A 21,189-nucleotide genomic window follows, 5' to 3' on the forward strand; every position below is an offset into this window, starting at 1 on the left:
CTAGGAAGTTGAGATTGCACCACTGTACTTCAGCCTGGTACTTCTGAACTGTACTTTTGACCTGTCTCAAAGAACATGTCTTAAAATTGATCATAGAAAATAGAAATCTATAAGGAAAGTAGACCAGCATGTATTTTAATGACTGATTATATTCTCATATTTATTTTGAAACAGGCAAGAAAATTAGATGTATATTTTGAATATGAAGAAAAAATAATGAGCAAAACTACTCTGGATAAATCTCTTCTAGATATAATATCAGACCCTGATGGTAGGTACCAAAAATTTGAGGCTAATATAAGTTTCATATCTGATGAAACCAGCATTTTCAATTGAGTAAACTGAATAGAATTGTTGTTTTTCTGTCAATCAGTGCTAATATCAAGATAATTAAATGAGCTATTTTCTGGGAAAATTTTACAACTTAGCAGTTCCTATAGTGGAAAAATGATTTGCATTTCATTTCATTGAACTTTTATTTGATAGTATTTAAGCACTTTTTATATTCATTTGTTTAAGGTGGCATATGTAAAGCTTAATTTCTACTGGTTCCAGGAAGATTTGAAGGTATAACATTCAAAGCAGGTGTCTCTAAGTGATTCGCTTCCTAATTACTTTGGTCTACCCTCAGTTTCCTGAAAAGATGAATCTAAAACTAAATTCTGTTTTACATGTTTAGGGAATTTACTTTTAAAGAAACTCTATGGCCAGTCACTTTAAATATTTGTATGTTAGATTTTCTTAAAATATAACTATTTGTACTTGGAAAATATGATCTGTGGAGGCCAATATGTTAAGTGAAGTAAGCCAGGCACAGAAAGACAAATATCACGTGTTCTCACTCATTTGGAGGCTTAAAAAGTAGATCTTATGATGATAGAGTTACCAGAGGCCAGGAAAGGGAGAGAGGTGGGGGGATGGAGGGAACAAAAAAATATAAAACTTTTTTACCACTGAACCGTGCACTTAATAATCCCAGTACTTTGGGAGCTTGAGGCAGGAGGATCACTTGAGCCCAGAAGTTTGAGACCAGCCTAGGCAATAAAGCAAGACCCCATATACACACAAAAAAATGAAAAAAGTTAGCCAGGCAGGACGGCATGCCTCTGTAGTCCCAGCTACTTGGTAGGCTGAGGATCCCTTGAGCCTAGGAGTACAATGTTGGAGTAAGTGGTAATCGCACAACTGTACTCCAGCCTGGGTGGCAGAGCAAGACCTTGTCTCAAAAAAAAACCACAGGCAAAAATAGTCAAAAACATTTTAATGTAATCCAATTGTGGCTTTTAATTATAAAGATTGTGGAATCTACATAGAGTCTTAGACTCTGAAATTCCCTAAACTTTAGAGACCTATAGATCATTTCAGAATAATTTTGAATTCAAATTTCAGCTTTTTCCAAAACAAATGGAAAGCCTAGGACCCATTTTGCATATAAGCTATTTAAGCTGCATAATGATTTTTTTTTTTTTTTTTTTTTTTTTTCTGTCACCCGGGCTGGAGTACAGTGGCCGGATCTCAGCTCACTGCAAGCTCCGCCTCCCGGGTTTACGCCATTCTCCTGCCTCAGCCTCCCAAGTAGCTGGGACTACAGGCGCCCGCCACCTCGCCCGGCTAGATTTTTAGTATTTTTTAGTAGAGACGGGGTTTCACCATGTTAGCCAGGATGGTCTCGATCTCCTGACCTCGTGATCCACCCGTCTCGGCCTCCCAAAGTGCTGGGATTACAGGTTTGAGCCACCGCGCCCGGCCAATGATGGTTTTTGAGTTACAGTTTTGGTATGAAATTTAGACCGTAAATCAAATTAGAAAATAATTTAAAAGTCCAGACTGTTTTATGATTAAAGATTCTATTTATACAAACATCTGAGAAGCCATAAGTATTGCTCACACTTTTAGAAAGCTAGATTTGTGGTGAGAACATAGCATTTTAAAGGTATATGCATTTTACAGTGAAAGAAATTCAACAAGTTATATGAAGTCCATCATTTCTGAGCTATTCCTTGTTATTTACAGTAACTTTCAAGTAAAGTTGAAACAAAAAAGCATGTTGACAGAAAGGCAATCAGTCCTGCTTTTTCCTTTCCCCTTTCTCAAACGATTTAACCCTAAAGATACTAAGTAGGATAGAGCAAGGTAGGCATTCATACAAAGTAGCAGTCTAGTGCCACTTTGGTCCAGAATAAGATGTTGGAACCTGAGCAAGATGGCTAAGGGCATCCACTCATGGGATAAAGGGAGGATTAGTAATCTGGCATTAGATGTCAAAGTTCAGTAAAGGAAAGCAGAGTGTCCACATGTGGGAGTAGTCTAGTAAGGTGTGTGAGAACCCTAACAGATTGAGGAGGGTTACCCCCACGCAGAAACAAACCAGCTTGGGCCTAGGTGAGGTGAGAAGTACGTCTAGGTATGTGGATGGGTCCACTGCAGGAAATCAGAGCTCAAGTGAAGTAAGAAGGGCATCAATGCAGCAAGGGGATGGAAGCAGAGATGGGATATTTGTTACATACAGGTGACTGGCTAGATAAATATATTGGATAATATAAAGAAAGCCCAATTTCCCATTGTCAGAGAAGGAATTTATAAATATATAAAGGGAAAAAATTAGAATGAACCCTGTAGTGTTGGATTGGAATTAGAGGTGTTGGTGTGAACTTAGTGTTTTCACTATATATCTGTTCAGATACAGAAATAAATATAGATTGTATGTGGGAGCGGGGGTGGTGTGTACACTCATGTATTCCCTAGCTCTGCTAACTGAAAGGGCCTGCAATACCCAACTAGTAAAGATGCTGGCTTATAAATACAATTTCCACTAGGACTCCTTGGAGAGGTGGCTGATTCCAGAGGTGGGGCAGGGAGCAAAAGTACAAAATGAGTCTGGAACATTTTTGTTGTATCAGAACGCAGGGAAGGTACTCCAAAAATAATAGAACTTGTCAAAAGAACCCAGAAGTCAACTTGAAGATGACAATTTGAGCATCAAAATAAATAATAACATATTATAACCCACTGATAAAAGAGGATGCCAAAAGTCCATGTGGACATAATAAATGAATAAATTGAAATTTCATAGGATATTTATGCAGTTTCAGAATACCTCCCCACAAAATACTTATTAGCCGTAAGGGAGAAAAAGTAACCGTGCAGTGGAGAAGCCTGATAAATATCTTATTAGGTAACCACAGTGAACATCGTCAGTAAAGAGACATAAAATAGTGGGAAAGTACTAAGCAGATTGTGGAGAGGAAGGAGCTCAGGAAAGACTGAGAGGTAAAGGGCTAGTAGGATTCAGTGCAAAGAACACAGCATCACTGTTGTGATATTCTTGCCTTGGTATAACCTAAATCTAATCATGAAGAAATATTAGACAAAATTTAATTGTGTGATATTCTAGGAAGAAACCAGCCTATAGTCTTAAAAAGTAACCAAGGCCATGCAAGTCAAGGAAAAATGGAGGAACTGTTTCATACAGAAGAAGACTAAAGAGGCATGACAACTGTATGTGGCACGTGATTCTGAAATTGATCCTTTTTCCATAAAATATACTGTAGACATAATTGGTAAAACTTGAAATAGGATCTGAGGATTAAATGGTAATGAATGTATCATGTAGTATATCACATCAATGTAATGTGTCAGTGTTAATATCACATTTTGCTAATTGTTTTACTGAGGCTGTGTTAGAGAATGTCTTTGACATTTAGGGGTGATGGGACAGCGGGTCAGCATCTTACTCTTAGAATTTCAGGGAGAACAAAAGCTCTCCAAACTGTACTTAAAACTTTTCTCTAAAATACACCAGATTACTCAGTAAGGGAATTCTGACTTTAAAGTAGCAGTCAAAGGAGAGAGGTATGTGTGACAAGAGGTTCCAGGCTGTAGCTACAGGCTTTAGAATAATCATAGTTGTAAAGGACACATGCTAACAATTTCAGTTTGGTTTCCCTGTGGTTATGTCATTATAACCATCAGTATGCTCCGCAGCCCTTACCATCAGATTGGTCTTTAAAACCTTAGCAGATGTTCTAAGGCAGTTATTAACACTGTAGCAGTTTTAAAGTATGTTTCCCCTTGAAGAAGAGTGGGAGCTGTTCCTTCTTTAAGCGAAGTAAGTATCTGCTATTAGAAAAGGCTATGCTAGATGCTGAAGATACTTAAAGCAAACTCGGGGACCCACAGGCCCTGAAAACTGAGGGAGGGGAACCTTCCTCTCGTATATTAGAATCTGTGGTCCCAAGTGGGTAGGACAAGCCTCATTACTCTTTTGCCCTTTGTCCTGTAGCTGGTCGATCATAGTTGGAGCAGTTATGGCAAGAAGTGCTCAATGAAGCAGGGTGACCAAAGCCAAAGTTCTCTAGCTGGGGCACAAAAAAGGGAAGGCCAAGGAAATGGGAAAGTACCAGGGAGATTGTGGAGAGGAAGGAGCTCAGGAAAGTAACCTCGTAAAGTTGTTCATGAATTCCTGGGTTCACCCCTGAGCTGTACGTGTATGAAGCTGATCCTAAACAGCATTTCAAAGACTGAGAGGGGAAGAGTTAGAAGACTACCTCCCAGTCCCCGGACTGACCACTGGTTGGTGGGACAGATCCCAATAGCACTGCGAAAGGTTTTGAAAATAGAATCGATGATGAAAGAATAACCTACAGAAGGCTGTTACGAACATTAGCCTGTACTGAATCAGGCTAATTACCTGCTAAAACAAAAATATCAGTATTGTCCTAGGATTTAACAGGCCCTGGAGTCTCATAATCTAATATTCAAAATACCCCAAATACAATATTTATTTGTAGACATGAGAACTTGAGAACTTGATCTTTATTTTACCATTCTTTGTCATATTCAGGGAGTACAGATAATTAGAGAATGAGTGTTAGTGTTCCAAATCATATAAAAAATAAGTGTCTTGTCAGTCATTATGTTTTGAAAAAAATCAACTAGTTTTTATTCTATAATAAAATACAACAATTCTGAGTTCTTGCATCTTAGGATACACTTTAAAGTGCAACTGAATATTATTTGTCAAGACCAGTGCTTCATCACATTTCCAGCAAAGTGCACGTGATAGAAGAACAGACAATAAATAAGTTTCTCTGGATAGTCTTGGACTTTCGGTAGTAAGAGTAGTAACTCAGAGCACTGCAAGCAAGATACTTGTTTGAAATCTTATGTTTTGCCTTAAAATTTGAGGCAGAGATATTCTATGTGATACAACAATTTTTTTAATAAAAATATATGGTTTTCCCATTCTTATAGTAATATAAAAGCCTTCAGAAACACGTGTATTTAGGGGCCCCCAATTTGAGAAATATGGCTTTAGGCTCAGCTGGTTGATTTTGTTTAGCCAGCAAAGTTTCATAACCCAATTCCTAGGGTGACCATACATCTAGTTTCCCAGGATAGTCCCACTTTCATACCAGTTGTCCTTATGTAATTGTTAGTGGCACCCCTTTTGCTACCTCAGAAGTATCTGTTTTGGAATTGTATGATTACCCTGCTTATATCCTTTCCTTTCATTATGAGTTTATATCTAAAAGGGAAATGTCAACATTATACACAATTTGGAAGATACAATAGAGATGCTGTCATAATCACAGCCCTCTCATCCCACCTCATTTAATCTTTTCTGTATCTGTATTTTACATGGTTGTAATTATAGTGCCTGTTACCTTAACTCAGTTAAATCAAGAGCCATGTTTTGTTTTGTCACATTTATATATGCCTTGAAATGTAACATACTTGCGTTGACTATAATACATAATAACCACAATTATGAAAATCTTTTTTTAACCTCTTTTCCTCTATGCAGCAGGAACTCCAGAAGATAAAATGAGGTTGTTTCTTATCTATTATATAAGCACACAGCAAGCACCTTCTGAGGTATGTCCTTTATTCAGTTATTGGGAGGAAGGGGAATGCTTATTTGTAGACTACTACAATTCAGATTTTAAAAATAGAAGTAGAAGTCACTGCAGCTAAATATCTACTTTATTCCTTTAAAAGAAAAATGGCCAGGCCTGGTGACTCACACCTGTAATCCCAACACTTAGGGAGGCCAAGGCAGGCAGATCACTTTGAGCTCAGGAGTTTGAGACCAGTTTGGGCAACATGGCAAAACCCCGTCTCTATTAAAAATACAAAAATTAGCCAAGTGTGGTGGCATGCACCTGTAATCCCAGCTACTGGGGAGGCTGAGGCAGGAGAATAGCTTGAACCTGGGAGGCAGAGGTTGCAGTAAGCTGAGATCACGCTACTGCACTCCAGCCTGGGCGACAGAGCAATACTCCATCTCAAATAAAAGAAAAGAAAAGAAATGAAAGAAAAACAATTTGTTAAGGCTGCTTCTATGTACTGCTATATTTTATAGCAACTTTATTGTTACCAGGGGAAACTACCCGTGAAACATCTGACTACTTTTAAGTTGTTGGAATGTGAACTGAATTTAAGTGGCCAAAATTCTTATTTTTGGAAAATAACTATTCTAAACTAAGTTAATCAGATTTGCTGTGCTTTTTAAACCTTATTTTAAGATTGTTTTAAAACTAATATCCAATATAGAAGATATAGTCTATTCTATAAAAGAAAGTGGTGATTTTGATATCAGACTTCTTACTGGGTTAGAGACTGTTGACTCTAATTAGTTAACTGTATTGTTTTACTGGATGAGCAAGAAGCATAAGAACCTCAAGATGACATTTAGAATATGGTTGTTCTAAACTCCATTCCTTTGCCAGTAGCAGTTTTTTGTTTTTTTTTTTTTAATGTCTGGTAAATTGATAGGGTTTCTGTTGGTCAAAAATCTTTTGCATATTAAAATAGCAAAACTAAACCTGCTGTTTGCTCTCAGCCATTCTACTTTACCTTGGGAACACAAAGCTTCACTTCTAATTTTTTAAGAAAGTGTGGTTTTCTTTTTATAAGTATCTCTTTCAGGCTAAGATGGGAAGATTACCTGAGGTCAGGGGTTTGAGACCAGCCTGGCCAACATGGTGAAACCCCATCTCTACTAAAAATACAAAAATTAGCTGGGTGTGGTGGCGCATACCTGTAATCTCAGCTACTCAGGAGGCTGAGGCAGGAGAATGCCTTGAACCTGGAAGGCAGAGGTTGCAGTGAGCCAAGATTGCGCCACGGCACTCTAGCCTGGACAATAAGAGTGGAACTCTATCTCAAAAAAAAAGTATCTCTCTCATCAACAGAGTTTTACCTATATATCTCAGGGGATTCTGATAGCTTAATTACAATATTTTTCTTAAGAATATATGATTCTAAAACTTAATTCAGTATTCCCTTAATTTAACCACATTGTTTTTATTTACTTTTGGTAAGGATTATGTCTTTTCATAAATGTAAGTGATCATTAAGATAGGCTCCTTTAAGTTACACAAATTCAGCCAGACTTATCAGGAAATGAGTATGGAAGAGTTGAAAAAAAAAATTTTTTTTTGAAGTGCAGGACACCTGTTGTCCAGTTAATGAATCTGGACCCCTAGAATGAAAATGAGATGAGCAACCCAAATCTGCAGCTCCCCTCAGTTGGTATCATTCCCCTTGTGTTTCTGGTTTAGAAATATTCTTGGTCAAACCAAATCATTTAGTGTGTGTCCCAAAGAAAAGCAGTCTATCCCAGCAGTAAAGGAAAAAATAACATTGTTAGACTTACTGAGAAATTTTAAAATACTGTACTTTTATAGGTGATTTGGGAGCCTCTTAAAGGTAATTTTCATTATATGCGATTTTCTTGTCTTGGGTGCTCACGTGGATACTCTTTTAAGACGTGACTCCACTCTACTTGGGTGCCAAGAATTTAAACTCATGCCTTTGGTCTTACTTTTTAATTAATCAAATAACATCTTTCATGAAGGTAAAATTTTTTGTCATATAGTTCTTTTCTTATTTCAGGCTGATTTGGAGCAATATAAAAAAGCTTTAACTGATGCAGGATGCAACCTTAATCCTTTACAATATATCAAACAGTGGAAGTAAGTTTTATTTTCTTCTTTAATTCCTGTCATTTAAAGGAGTACAGTTGAGGCTTCATTCCCAAGAAAATGGGAATGCTAATAAGAAAACTGAACAATGCCTTGGTGGTTTTATATATCCAGTGGCATAAATATTTCCTTATCTGGCCCACCCTGTTTACAACTTAAAATTACATAAAACAGTGATGCCTTTCTTTCCTGGGTAAGCTTTATAGTTTCTTTACTGATAAGGTGAGAAAGTCAAAGACTGAAATATCTGGAGTCAAATGTCTCCAAGGCATTAAGAGGAAATTTTAATTTGACTAGTAATCCAAGAAAGGCAAATTAACATAATGCAAACATTTAGAAAATACCATACCAAGGATACAGGAAAATTCATGTGTGCATTTTATACTCTGCTGTTAGGAATATAAATTGTCAAAATTTTTCTGGATAGTATAAAGAGTTCTTTAAAAATAACTCTGACCTAATACTTCTCTTAAGGATTTATCCCAAAGAAGTAATTGAAGCTAAGATTTTAGATACAATAGTAATAATGAAATTTTTAAAAGCAATCTAAATGTCTAGCAGTAGTATTAGTAAGTGAATTGTGGCATTTCTGTGAGATAAATACAGTTGAGTCATTAAAAATCAGAAGGCTTACTTAGTGACACTGGGAAGTGCTCATGTTATATTGTAAAGTAAAAAAAAAAAATTATAACACTCTTTATTGATTTGTTTGATAAATATTTCTTCATAGCGAGCATGATAAACAAGGCCCCAGCTGTCAGTGAATTTACATTTGTGTTGAGGAAACAATTAACAAATAAGCAAATAAATGAACAGAATAATGTTAAACTATGTTAAATGACATAGGAAATAAAACTTAAGTGATAAGATTTTAACCTGCTGAGGGTGATAGCTAAATTTGCTTAGGAGATCAGGGAAAGCATCTAGTAGGTAGTCACATTTGAGCCAAAACTTAAATGACATTTTTTACAGTATGATCCTTGTTTATCCATTTTTTCATCCATATGTATGTGTTCATATAAGCATATACATACAAACATGTAATTACAGAGTTGAAATGGCATACAACTAAATGTTAATAGTAGATAATTCCAAGTAGTAGAATTTTTTTCCTTTTGGGTGCTTTTCTTTATTTTCCAAATTTTCTACAAAAAGTATTACCTTCAAAATAGTTTTTAAAATAATTTTTTAAGATGAAAGGATTAAATATGCTTTCTGATCACAATTATATAAAAAAAAAAGCATAGCAAGAGAATTATACCAAATTGTTAACAGTAGTTATCTCTTGAGTGGTGAGATTACAAGTGTTTTTATTATCTATACTTTTGAAACTTACTTTTGTCTGTGTTCTTGTAATAAGAAAAAAACACCCAACAAACCTTTGTTTAAAAGGAAAACTGAAAACTCTCTTTCCCAATTTTTATAATACAGGTTGAATCCCCCTTATCCAAAATGCTTGCAACCAGAAGTGTTTTGGATTTTGGATTTTTTCAGATTTTGGAATATTTGCATATGTATAAAATGAGATATTTGGGGATGGGACCCAAGTCTAAACAAAAAAATCGATTATTGTCTCATATACATAGCCTAAAGGTAATTTTATCAATATTCTTAAGTTGTGCATTTGAACTGCAACCTGACACGAGCTCAGATGTGGAATTTTCTACTTGTGGCATCGTGTCTGCAGTACAAGTAAACATTAGTGTATATTCTTTCATTCTTTATATATATGACAGATTTTTTTTCTAGAGACGAAGTATTGCTCTGCCACCCAGGCTGGAGTGCAGTGATACAATCATAGCTCACTGTAACCTCACACTCCTGGCCTCATGATCCTTCCATTTCAGCCTCCTTAGTAGCTAGGACTACAGGTGTGCACCACTGCACCCAGCCAGATATTTTTTAAAACTGGGAAATCATTTTTAGAGATACAGTTTTGTATTCTAGTTCTTAATAGCTTTCGTCGTGCCAGTTCATGGAAGTATTTACTGTTTGCCTAATATTAAACCATATAAATGTACTGTTATTTATTTAACCCTTCTTTGTTGTTTAGATATTGTTTCTAGTGGAAAACTATTTTTTTTGTTGTTGTTAATACAGAAATTCTAATCCACTGCTGATTCACATCCTCCTTTCTGAACTGAAATTTTTTTTTGAGATTTCTCTGTTGTTGGCAGATTTTGTCAAGATTGAAATTGAATATTTTTAGCATTTCTACTACCACATCTTAGTGATTTACATTTTTTTCCCTTATAAAATTTTCTTCAGGTACTCTTTTTTTCCCAGTTACAAAGCATTTAAAATAAGAATCATTATGAAAGAATATTGATTGGCATAAAATGTTTATGGTGTGCTACTAAAATGTGTTATAAAACAGTATATACAATATGATGCTAATTTTGGTTTTTAAATCATATATGTTAAATAGGCATGTGTCCTAAGATTAGAAGACTACACCAACATCTTAACAGGGGTTACCTCAAAGTGGTAGGATTCTTCTGGAAGCATTTTATATTTTCTGGATTCTCTACAACGAAAATACTCTCAGAATAAAGATATTTTTAAAGCACATCTAAATGCCATCTTTCTGCCCATCCTTCATCGTATTGTTTAGTTACAGAGATTCTGGACATTTAGAAAGAGTTGAAAATAATATATGCAATTAAGTATAAAAGTCTGGTGTAGAATATAACTAAAGGGAAAAATCATTGAGTGGCAGAGTTAGAAGTGTTAACAAATAAAGTGGCTTTGAACTTAGTCTTAAAAGGAAATAGACAGTTTCTATTGAATAAGGTGGTGAATGTATACTCCTAAAGGACAGCGTGAGCAAAGGCATGTACCTGGAAACAAGGGAGCATAGAATGTAGGAAACAGTGAAAAGAGTAAATTATTATATGATTGTTCTTTTAAGCTGTCAAGTCTCTATATCAGTTCTTTTTATTTAAATGATCACATAGAAATGAAGAAAAATAAGAAGTTTGGAAAACTAATGCATTTGGGCCATGATGGCAACACTGCATTCCAGCCTGGGTGACAGAGTGAGATCTTGTCTCAAAAAATAATAGTAATAATTCAGTGTTTTAATACTAATTGTAGTACAGTTATATTAGTTTAAAAATTCTCTTTTCAGAAAATGTCTGCATCATAGAAGTTAGTCAATAGATATTTTAATACCATGACACCCAGAGTTAGCTCTAATAATTAGCTTTTAAGTACAACTTCCTTCTTTTATAGGGCTTTTACCAAGATGGCCTCAGCTCCTGCCAGCTATGGCAGCACTACCACTAAACCAATGGGGTAAGTATTTTTAATAAATCTGTTGCATCTTTGTACTCAAAACCTTAGACTTTCATGCCTTAAAAACACAATGTCTGACACTTTGAATGCGGAAAATGTCACCATACCTTTGGTGACATTTAGATGGCTGAAGTTCTCCTTTTTCTTTTCTATTTTTTTAAATTATTTTTCATTGGCATGTAATAATTGTTCATATTTATGAGGTACAGTGTGCTAATACATACCATGTGTAATTATCCAATCAGGGTAATTAGTATATTACCTCAAACATCATTTTTTAGTGTTGGGCACATTCAAATTCTCACTTTAAAATGTAAGTTAATGTCTTTTACATGGTATGAGCTGAAACTTAGATGACATTTTTTACAGTATCATCCCTATATGTCCATTTATCCATCTGTGTGTATCTGTGTGGATGAGTATACACATACATACATTTAATTGCATAGCTGAAATGATATACACCTAAATGTTAATAGTGGGTAATTTTAAGAGGTATAGTTTTTTTTTCTTTTGGGTACTTTTCTTTATTTTCCAAATTTTCTACAACAAATATTGTCTTCCAAATGGTTTTTATTCATATGCTTGTTTGTTATTATAACATATTTTTCATTTTCAGAAAACATTTGAAGGTTAAAACTATTTTAATATCAATGTTGATAACTAATATAGACTTGCAGCTAGGCCTAGCTTCAGGATAGATTCAAGCAGTGCTGAATGATAGGAAGTCCTCAGGGCTAGGTATGACATCTTACTCCAGAGACCCCAGTGGAGTATGTGTGATTTTCAGAGAAACTTAACAGGGTAATTCTGACTACTCTTTTTGGTACCGTACAGTTTCCAATTCCTACCTTACTTTTTAGAGCTAAAACAAAAGCACTCAGCCTTGTAAGTACTTGGCAAAAGGAATCCAGCTGGCCTCACCTTCAGACAGTGCTGCTCAGGTTAGCACACCCCGGCAGAGTTGCCTGGTGACAGGAATCACCCAGGGCCATTCATTCCAACAAGGATTACTTTCTCTTGCTTCTGTTAATGAAAAGATTTCCATCCTGTCCATCTCTTCATTTCAGAGTGGAGTAAGGCAAGACGAGGAAAAGGAAAAGATTTTTGGAAAATTACTTCCATGTATTTAATAAAATAGACTTTTCAGTTTCATCCCTTAAAAATCTTATTGAACATTAAAGCCTATTAGATTTCTTATGATTTTGCAGTTGGGATTTTGATAAATATGTTATAAGAAACTCTTGGGTGATCTGAAAGCTGTCCCTAGCCTTCTGAGATTTTAATGCAGGATTACTATTCTGTCTCACAAAACATTTTTTAATTGCATGTGAGAGACCGTTTGAACCACAGATAAAAACCCAGAATGGCAAGGCACTTACTGGTGTTTTGTTGTTGTTTAAAATGTAGACAACATTCTTCAGAGTTGAGGCAAAACTCAGTAAGTCTGTTCTGTTTCACATTTTTATATGATAGATTTTATGTATAGGGAGGAGAGACAATATACAATGTAGGACTGGATCCAGCTGCTGATATAAGAGAATACAGTAATGTTTGACTTACTCATAGTACTTACTGGCATATATATTTTCAATATGTTCTTGTGGTTTGAACTCCTAAAGCACGTTGTCCAAGTTACTAACTTTAAATTGTTTTTTTTTTAGCATTAGACAATCAGGAAGGCAAGGAATTCTCTTTAAATTATAACTTGCAAAAAAAACGATAGCTAAGACTAGGAAATTAATATGTATATTTTGAGGGCAGCTCTTTATTTTTATATTTTTTAATAATTATTGACTAATCAGAGTATTTGAATTACCATTTTATTGTTAAATAAAATTGCAGCAGTGATACCCATGGCAGCAGAAATTCTCAAGACCCTTCTGTTTAGTGAAAACAAAGGTGGTAGGTGCAGCAAGCATCATCAGCATGTGGTGTGTAATCAGGTAAATATTTTATCTGTGACAGATTGGAGAGGCACTTTGTACTTAGAATGATCCTTCTCTTTTGCCCCCACCTAGTCTCTTATCACGAGTCATGAATACAGGATCACAGTTTGTGATGGAAGGAGTGAAGAACCTGGTTTTGAAACAGCAAGTAAGTACGCTTGTTAGAAAACATACTGGTAACTTTTAAACATAAATGTTGACAGGCTAACTGCTCAGGTAAAGCAACTTCTGGATTTATTCAGGTAATAAATAGGAATCATAAAATCAAGGAGTTCTTTTTAAGTTCTGGGGTACATGTGCAGGATGTGCAGGTTTGTTACATAGGTAAACGTGTGCCATGGTGGTCTGCTGCACAGATCAACCCATCACCTAGGTATTAAGCCCATCATCCATTAGCTCTCTTCCCTGTACCTCTTCCCCCACCCTTGACAGGCCCTGGTGTGTGTTGTTCCTCTCCCTGTGTCCATGTGTTCTCATTGTTGAGCTCCCATGCGGTATTTGGTTTTCTGTTCCAAGGAGTTCTTTATTAGTGTGTTCAAGACTCTGAGGTATTTTTACATGTGTAGCTCAGAGCTCTGTAATTTTATACTTTTTTAAAAAATTTGGATTTGGATTTGGACTTCACTTACGTTTTGATTTGTCTTTACCATCAGGTTGTTGAAAGTACGTTAATTGAAAGAATGAACCTAACATATTTAGAATAGTGAACTGCTACATAATGAGTATCGTTTATTTTAACGTATAATCAGAATATTAATAAGCTAATGAACTTAACGTCTAAAGTCCTATGTAAATTGGACTAAACAAAATAGTTTAAATAGAATTTATATTTGGGGATAATAAAATGGTACCTCGATTTCACATTTTCTTTCTTTTAGTCCTTCATTTTGTATATAGGACACTTTTAAATGACTTTTTTGTTTTTGTGATTTTTCTATTGTAATATATAGATATTCTGCTTCAGTCATTAATTCATTTGGTGTCTTTTCAAAAGATTTGTTTTTTACTTTTAATTTTGGAAATTTTCAAATATGCATTATCAAATTCTCCTGAATCCTTCAATTAAGTCAGTATCCATTCTTGTTTCATCTATCCCATTTGTGTTTTTTATTTACTTTTACTAGACTATTTTAAGGCAAAACTGAGATAATGTTTTACACAGAAACTCAGTTTGCAATGAGAAGGGTTTTAAAGGCCAAATCAAAAGAATCAGTTATTCAGATCTGAATATTGTTTTTTCACCTCTATTCAGAAAACAAAACCTTTTCTTTCCTCCACATGTTTCTTTCTTATAATGTTTACTGGTGGTATTTTATATACATAATCTTTATTTGTGGTTTAATAAGTTATTTTTTTCTTTTTCTTTTTTTCTGAGACACGGTCTTACTCCCTTGCCCAGGCTGGAGTGCAGTGGTGCTAGCTGGGACTACAGGCACGCACCACCACACCTGGCTAACCTTTGTATATTTTGTAGAGATAGGGTTTCGCTATGTCACCCAGGCAGGTCTTGAACTCCTGGGGCTCAAGTGATCCTCACACCTCAGCCTCTCAAGTGCTGGGATTACAGGTACGAGCCACTGTGTCTGGCCTCGTTATCCCTTTTAGAAATTATTGTCAGTCCCTCATTCTACCTCCTGGTAAGGAGCTACTACCAAATACTTAATCTACTTTTTCTTACTCGTTCACAGTACTGCCCAGAATCAGCTTATCTTCACCCTCTTAGACTGTATGTGAAAAGGCACAAGGAAGTTTGGGCACATTAGAGACAACTGTGCTATACTTTATGGCTTAGCCTGGGCCTGTTCTTATTTATTGTCAACTGTGGACAAAATGATTTTGTTTTATGAGACAAAGGGGGACCTCCAACTTCTATGGTAATGTCTGCCTTTTGCTAGGTAGACTGGCTATTACATAACCATATGTAGTTTATTTTTAAGGAGAATTACATATTTTTCTTCACATGTCACTGTTAGAAGTAAATCCCAATAGTAAGATTTCCCTAAACAAAGTATTTCTTACAACATATAACTCATAGTATTTAGAAGTTGTTACAGACTTTAAGCTTTAGAATAATCATGGTTTTTGAACTTATTACCTTAGAGTCACATGGTATATATCCCCTATGATACCTGCAAAAGACATCTAAATTGGTCAATTCTTAAATATTTTATTGTGCTAACACAAAAGTTTATTTTATTTGGAGTGCATAAAATATAAAAACAATTCTTTGTGATCTTGTATCTCTGTTTTTTTTTAATATTGCAAATAACATACCGCTTTGACATAGGCAGTTTCTCACGTGCAAAAGTAAAATTTGAAATGATCAGTGGTCACCCCATCTCTATATTTTTGCCACCACTACCAGAAGAGCTATGCCATTTTTAAAAAAAAAAGGTTCAGAATTAGAGGAAATAGGTATTGACAGGGGGTAGAAATGGTTCTTTTTGTATTATCTTCAAGTAAAAATAATAGTCATACAATATAGTTCAATATAGTCTTTTTTTGTTGCTCTTTAAAAAGAGAAAAAATAGATGGTACTGAAAGACAAATACTTAGGCTTATCTAAGCTTTAAATGTTAGTTTTTTTCTGGGTACATCATCATCTCTGGTTACTTCTGCCCACATGACAAATTGCTAAGATTGAAATCTAGAATCAAGAGTGTAGACATTTCTAATTGTTCTTAATAAATATTACCAAATTATCCTCGAGTAAGGAGTCTCTAGAAACATGTAAACTCAGAGAGGTCCATGTTAAAGCTCTATTACCCTTATATTCTAAAATTTAGAGGTACTGTGGTGGGAGGTCTTGGGCAGTTTGGGAACTGAGAGGTAAGAGGTATCAAAGAAGACACTGCTGAAGATCAGTTCTGTTTCACTCTTATGCCTCTTAAATCTCTAAATATTGTTTTGGATCTTTGAATAAACAGTTTAAACTGTAAATAAATTAGACAGAATAGGATTAGCTACATCCAGTTTTCTAGGTCACTTATAAGAGCTTTTTATACCTTGTTTTATGGGCAGCATAAGTTTTGTGCATCACAAGTATCAGCTATCACATATAACCAGTTGAATGTTATTCACAGATTTGGAATCTGTTTGTGTGAGGATAATTGTACAAGAATGTGAAGATGAATAATGTAGCATACAGTTGCATAATTTTAGACTTCTGTTTTACTTTATTTGGCCTGTTTGCAAAAATAATCCCTCCTTTAAAAATGAACACCACATAAATTACAAGCAGTGAAAATCCATAGATTAAAAAAAGATTTAAAATACACATTTGCAATGTTTGGCCCTTAAGATTGTGATTTGAACAAGAAAACTATAAAACATAATTGTATATGTCGAGCACAGTGGCTCACACCTGTAATCCCAGCACTTTGGGAGGCCAAGGCAGGCAGATTGCTTGAGCCCAGGCATTCAAGACCATCCTGGGTAACATGGCAAAAGTCCATCTCTACAAAAAATACAAAAAAATTACCTGAGCATGGTGGCACATGCTTGGGAAGCTGAGATGGGAGGATCACTTGAGCCTGGGAGATGGATGATAATTTATACAACAGTGACTGGATATCAAGTTGTGTAATAATTATTTCATAACAAATACATATATCAAAACATCATGTTGTACACCCAAAATATATACAAATTTGTCAGTCATACCTCAATAAATCTGCAGAAGAGAATAAATCACTGCTAATTATGTAATACTATAAATTATAAATTAATAATTACTTTAATTATTAAAGTATTTTAGGAGTGGTAATAGTGTTATGGGTTTTTTAAGAGTTTTTATATTTTGGATATGTGTACTGAAATATTTATGGCTAAAATGATTGTACATTGGAGACTTACTTTAAAACAACATAGGGGAATGGGTAGTAGGTGACAGTATAAGTGAAATAAGATTTGCCACGAGTTAACAATTGTGGAAACTAGGTGATAGAGGGATAGATGTATCTTAGTGAGTTCACATAATCTCGTTTTATTTATTTTATTGCCATGAACATGAGATGATTTTGTAAACTCATCTGTAAGATAAGGGTGTTAGATACACTCTGTAGATCCCAGTCTGGTTTATAATTTCAAATTTTGGAGACAGCCCATCTTATTTTCTCTCCTTCTAGCTTCACTTCACTGGCAACTTTCCCCCCTTCTATCATTGATACATCTCTCGTCTCCAGTGTTTCCAGTGTCCACACACGTCATCTCATTCTTTACTTGGCTAATAACTGCCTTCAAGATAAGCGTCCTCTTACAGGAAGGAGGTCCACATAGGGCTTTTTCATTCTCCAGGGCTCTGGTAGTCAAGACAGTAGCAACTCTTGTCCCATCCCAACTGCCAGCTTCGACATCAGAGCATCATCTGAAGCCGAGGGCTGCAAGGGGAAAGTTAGAAGTAGTCACCATAGATCAGTTGTCAATATAGGTGAACAAGTGGCTAATTCTAGGAGAACTCAAAGGAAAAAAAACTTCCCTATTTTGGTTATAGAACTATATTATATTTCTTAGTTGTCTTTGAGTTTCTGTGCATATTTTATATTGTTTTGTAATACACCATCAGAAATAAAGTTAACATTGTTTTTACCTAAGCTTTTCCAGTGACTAAAATCATAAAACATGACTAAAGTCATAAAATGACTTAGTATTTTTGGAAATAGATTTCTCACTATGTTTTTTCAGATAGTTTCTAGTTCATGTATTTGAAATTTGAAGAACTTTAATTTAGGATATTCCTGTGTATAGGACTCTGTCTCTCAAATCTATATCTATAATAACTTTCTAATAAAAATTTAGTTGCAAACTGTACAATAATGTTTTCCATTTTATTTCTAAACAACAATTTTTAAGAACAAAATATGCTTGGGAATTCTTAAAACAATTGAGTTTTTCATTTGATAAAATTTTGTTTATACCCCTTTTACTGAAGCACACAAACTTTTTATGTTTGTAAAGACACATAAGATAACACACTATTTGTTGAGCAAAGAATATTGTATGGTTTTGTTTGGATGTTTTCCATATGCTGGTATGTTAGCTGCTAAAATCCAGTTTTCTTAACCAGTAAAACTTGATTAACCTGGTATGTAAATTATTCTAAATATATAATTGATTTTTGTTAATGATTAAGTCAATTCAGGCCTTTAGGCAAAGAATGAAGGCTAGCTAGAGCATTAGCTGGTGACAGGTCTCAAAAGTTGTTTCCTGAAGTACTCTTTCCATTTTAAAGATATTATGTGTTTTTTAAAACCATTCTCTGTACCTGAAGCTTCCTTTAATATATGGGAGTATGTGAATATTGTATTGTATAGAAGTGGTAGATGATTTTGGTGTGTTATTTGGTTGTAAAAACCAGACAAAAACATAAGAAAGACTTGTCTCTGGGCTCTTTAATTTTTGAACAACTTTGCTGGAAAAAAATTTTTCTCATGTTACTTAATGACCTATTTGGCAGACTTGTCTTCAGATATAGCAGAACTATAAAACAAAGTAAAATGTAATTGTATCCTTAGGAAAATCTCATTTTATACTAATTAAAGATTTATCATGGAATATTGGTATGAATATTCAAACTTCCAATTATTTTCACAAATATAAAAATAATATGACCCTTATGGTTTATTATTACATATAATCTTTTCTAAATTTTCCTCCATTGTATATATCTAAGAGTACAATGCAGGAAGCTAAACATAGAATTCAGTGTAAATAGAGAAATTGATATAAAGTTGTCAAGTTTAGTAAAATTTTACAAAACAATTTATAATGTTCTTTTGTTCTAGAATTTTTAAATTATTCTCGTTATGTTGCAAAGTACTTCATATCTGTTGTTGGTATTACTTGGAATACATAACTATAGTTTTTCTCCTTTGGATAAAGCATTTTAAAATCTTTATTTAAAGCACATTTAAATCTGCACCCACTTACTCTTTAGAGAAATTGGTTTAGACTCACTCTTAAGTGAACAGACTCAATTTTATTTGAAACAAAACTTAAAAGGTAAAATTTTGAGCCACCTTTTTTTAAAAAAAAAAAAAATCTAAATAGTATTCAGGAAGTATATTCAGACAGCTTGAACATTTGATGCTTGTATTTATATTTGAAAGTACCGGCCGGGCGCGGTGGCTCAAGCCTGTAATCCCAGCACTTTGGGAGGCCGAGACGGGCGGATCACAAGGTCAGGAGATCGAGACCATCCTGGCTAACACGGTGAAACCCCGTCTCTACTAAAAAATACAAAAAACTAGCCGGGCGAGGTGGCGGGCACCTGTAGTCCCAGCTACTTGGGAGGCTGAGGCAGGAGAATGGCGTAAACCGGGGAGGCGGAGCTGGCAGTGAGCTGAGATCCGGCCACTGCACTCCAGCCTGGGCGACAGAGCAAGACTCCGTCTCAAAAAAAAAAAAAAAAAAGAAAGAAAGAAAGTACCTAGCCAACACAAATATCAGAGAGTAATGAAATAGCTTTAATTTTAATTTTACTTGCCTGAGACCATCTTAAAAGGTTTTTACTTTACCAGTCTAGGGAAGGTAGCAGTATCCTTAGTGACAGTCCATTTTAATTACAATAAAATGTTTTATAATCTAAGAAAACAGAAAATCCTTATATAATAGTAATGTGTTGTCTATAGATTTTAATCTGATCTATAAACAATCAGATTGAATGTTTTTGTCATATGAAGTCTCTGAAATACATAAAGTACAATAGATACAAGACTGTTCTCTTCAGAACATCCTGTACAATTCACAAAAGAAATATCAGTTCAAAATGAACAGAATAACACTTCATTAGGAATGCACTTTGAATAAACTTAATAGTCACCTACTAAATTTTCTAAATTTGACTTATGTTCAAAATAATAAAACTTGTCAGACTGAAATGTAACAGTATTTCTTATGCCACAGCCTGTAAACAAGTCAGGAGACAACCTTTTGCCAGCACCTGTGTTGTACATTTCATGTTCAAAGTGGAATCTGTTCTGTAAGATGATGCAGTACAACATTGAAAACTTGGAATTTATCCCAGGCAAAATAAAAATGGTCAATAAAGTTGTTCGTGTATCCATATCCCCATTTTCCAAAGTACAAAAAAAACCTTTTTATTAGAAATGAATGAACTCTTACATCATTTAATATTATACATTTGCACGAACTTTAAAAGTTACTTTATTTTTAAAGAAAACTTTTATAATCCACAGAGAGGAAATGAAAAAAGTACAGTGGGATTCTGGCCATGCATGATGGGTCACGCCTGTAATCCCAGCATTTTGGGAAGCTGAGGTGGGTGGATCACCTAAGGTCAGGAGTTTGAGACCAACCTGGCCAACATAGTGAAACCCTGTCTCTACTAAAAATATAAAAATTAGCCAGGCATGGTGGCATGAGCCTGTATTCCCAGCTACTTGGGAGGCTGAGGCAGGCAGATCGCTTGAACCCAGGAGGCAGAGGCTGCAGTGAGCCGAGATTGTGCCACTGCACTCCAGCTTGGGTGACAGCGAGGCTGCATCTCAAAAATTAAAAAAACATTAAAAAAAAAGTGGGGAGGGGGATTCTTGTTTGATCAAAACAAAAGCTTGCAGTTACTAGTATTAAAAGCAAACACCCAACAAAGTAAAAAGCCCAAACATGTATTTGTACTAAAACCTGAATACACCTACACATTTAAAGAAGCATTTTTACTTAGAATTATATTTTCCTATGGAAACTTGAGTAGTGCCAAGAGTATTTACATCTTTGACATCACTTTTACCATTCACAGACTACTTAATCTTAGAATGTGTTTAGTTGAAAGGTAAGCATACTTAACTGTAGAATGATCAGGTGGTTTTGGTTTGACGTTCTAATATTTAACAAAATACTTTTCCACAGAATCTACCTGTTACTCGTATTTTGGACAATCTTATGGAGATGAAGTCAAACCCTGTGAGTACCATATAACATACTTTGTGTAAATTCCT

At 34.9% G+C, this 21,189-nt stretch overlaps 1 protein-coding gene across 5 annotated transcripts in view; it reads left to right on the forward strand.

Moving 5' to 3' along the window:
* SCFD1 (sec1 family domain containing 1) overlaps positions 1 to 21,189 on the forward strand; it is a 103,989-nt gene that overhangs the window by 64,578 nt on the left and 18,222 nt on the right. For all 5 annotated transcript variants that reach the window (XM_011941845.1, XM_011941849.1, XM_011941850.1 and 2 more), the window contains 6 exons: positions 175 to 271; positions 5,807 to 5,877; positions 7,900 to 7,979; positions 11,223 to 11,285; positions 13,307 to 13,382; positions 21,101 to 21,154. In XM_011941845.1, the coding sequence (XP_011797235.1) occupies positions 175 to 271; positions 5,807 to 5,877; positions 7,900 to 7,979; positions 11,223 to 11,285; positions 13,307 to 13,382; positions 21,101 to 21,154 (441 nt within the window). The remainder of the gene's footprint in view (positions 1 to 174; positions 272 to 5,806; positions 5,878 to 7,899; positions 7,980 to 11,222; positions 11,286 to 13,306; positions 13,383 to 21,100; positions 21,155 to 21,189) is intronic.

Source organism: Colobus angolensis, unplaced genomic scaffold, assembly GCF_000951035.1.
Source record: "Colobus angolensis palliatus isolate OR3802 unplaced genomic scaffold, Cang.pa_1.0 Scaffold202, whole genome shotgun sequence".
NCBI lineage: Eukaryota > Metazoa > Chordata > Mammalia > Primates > Cercopithecidae > Colobus > Colobus angolensis.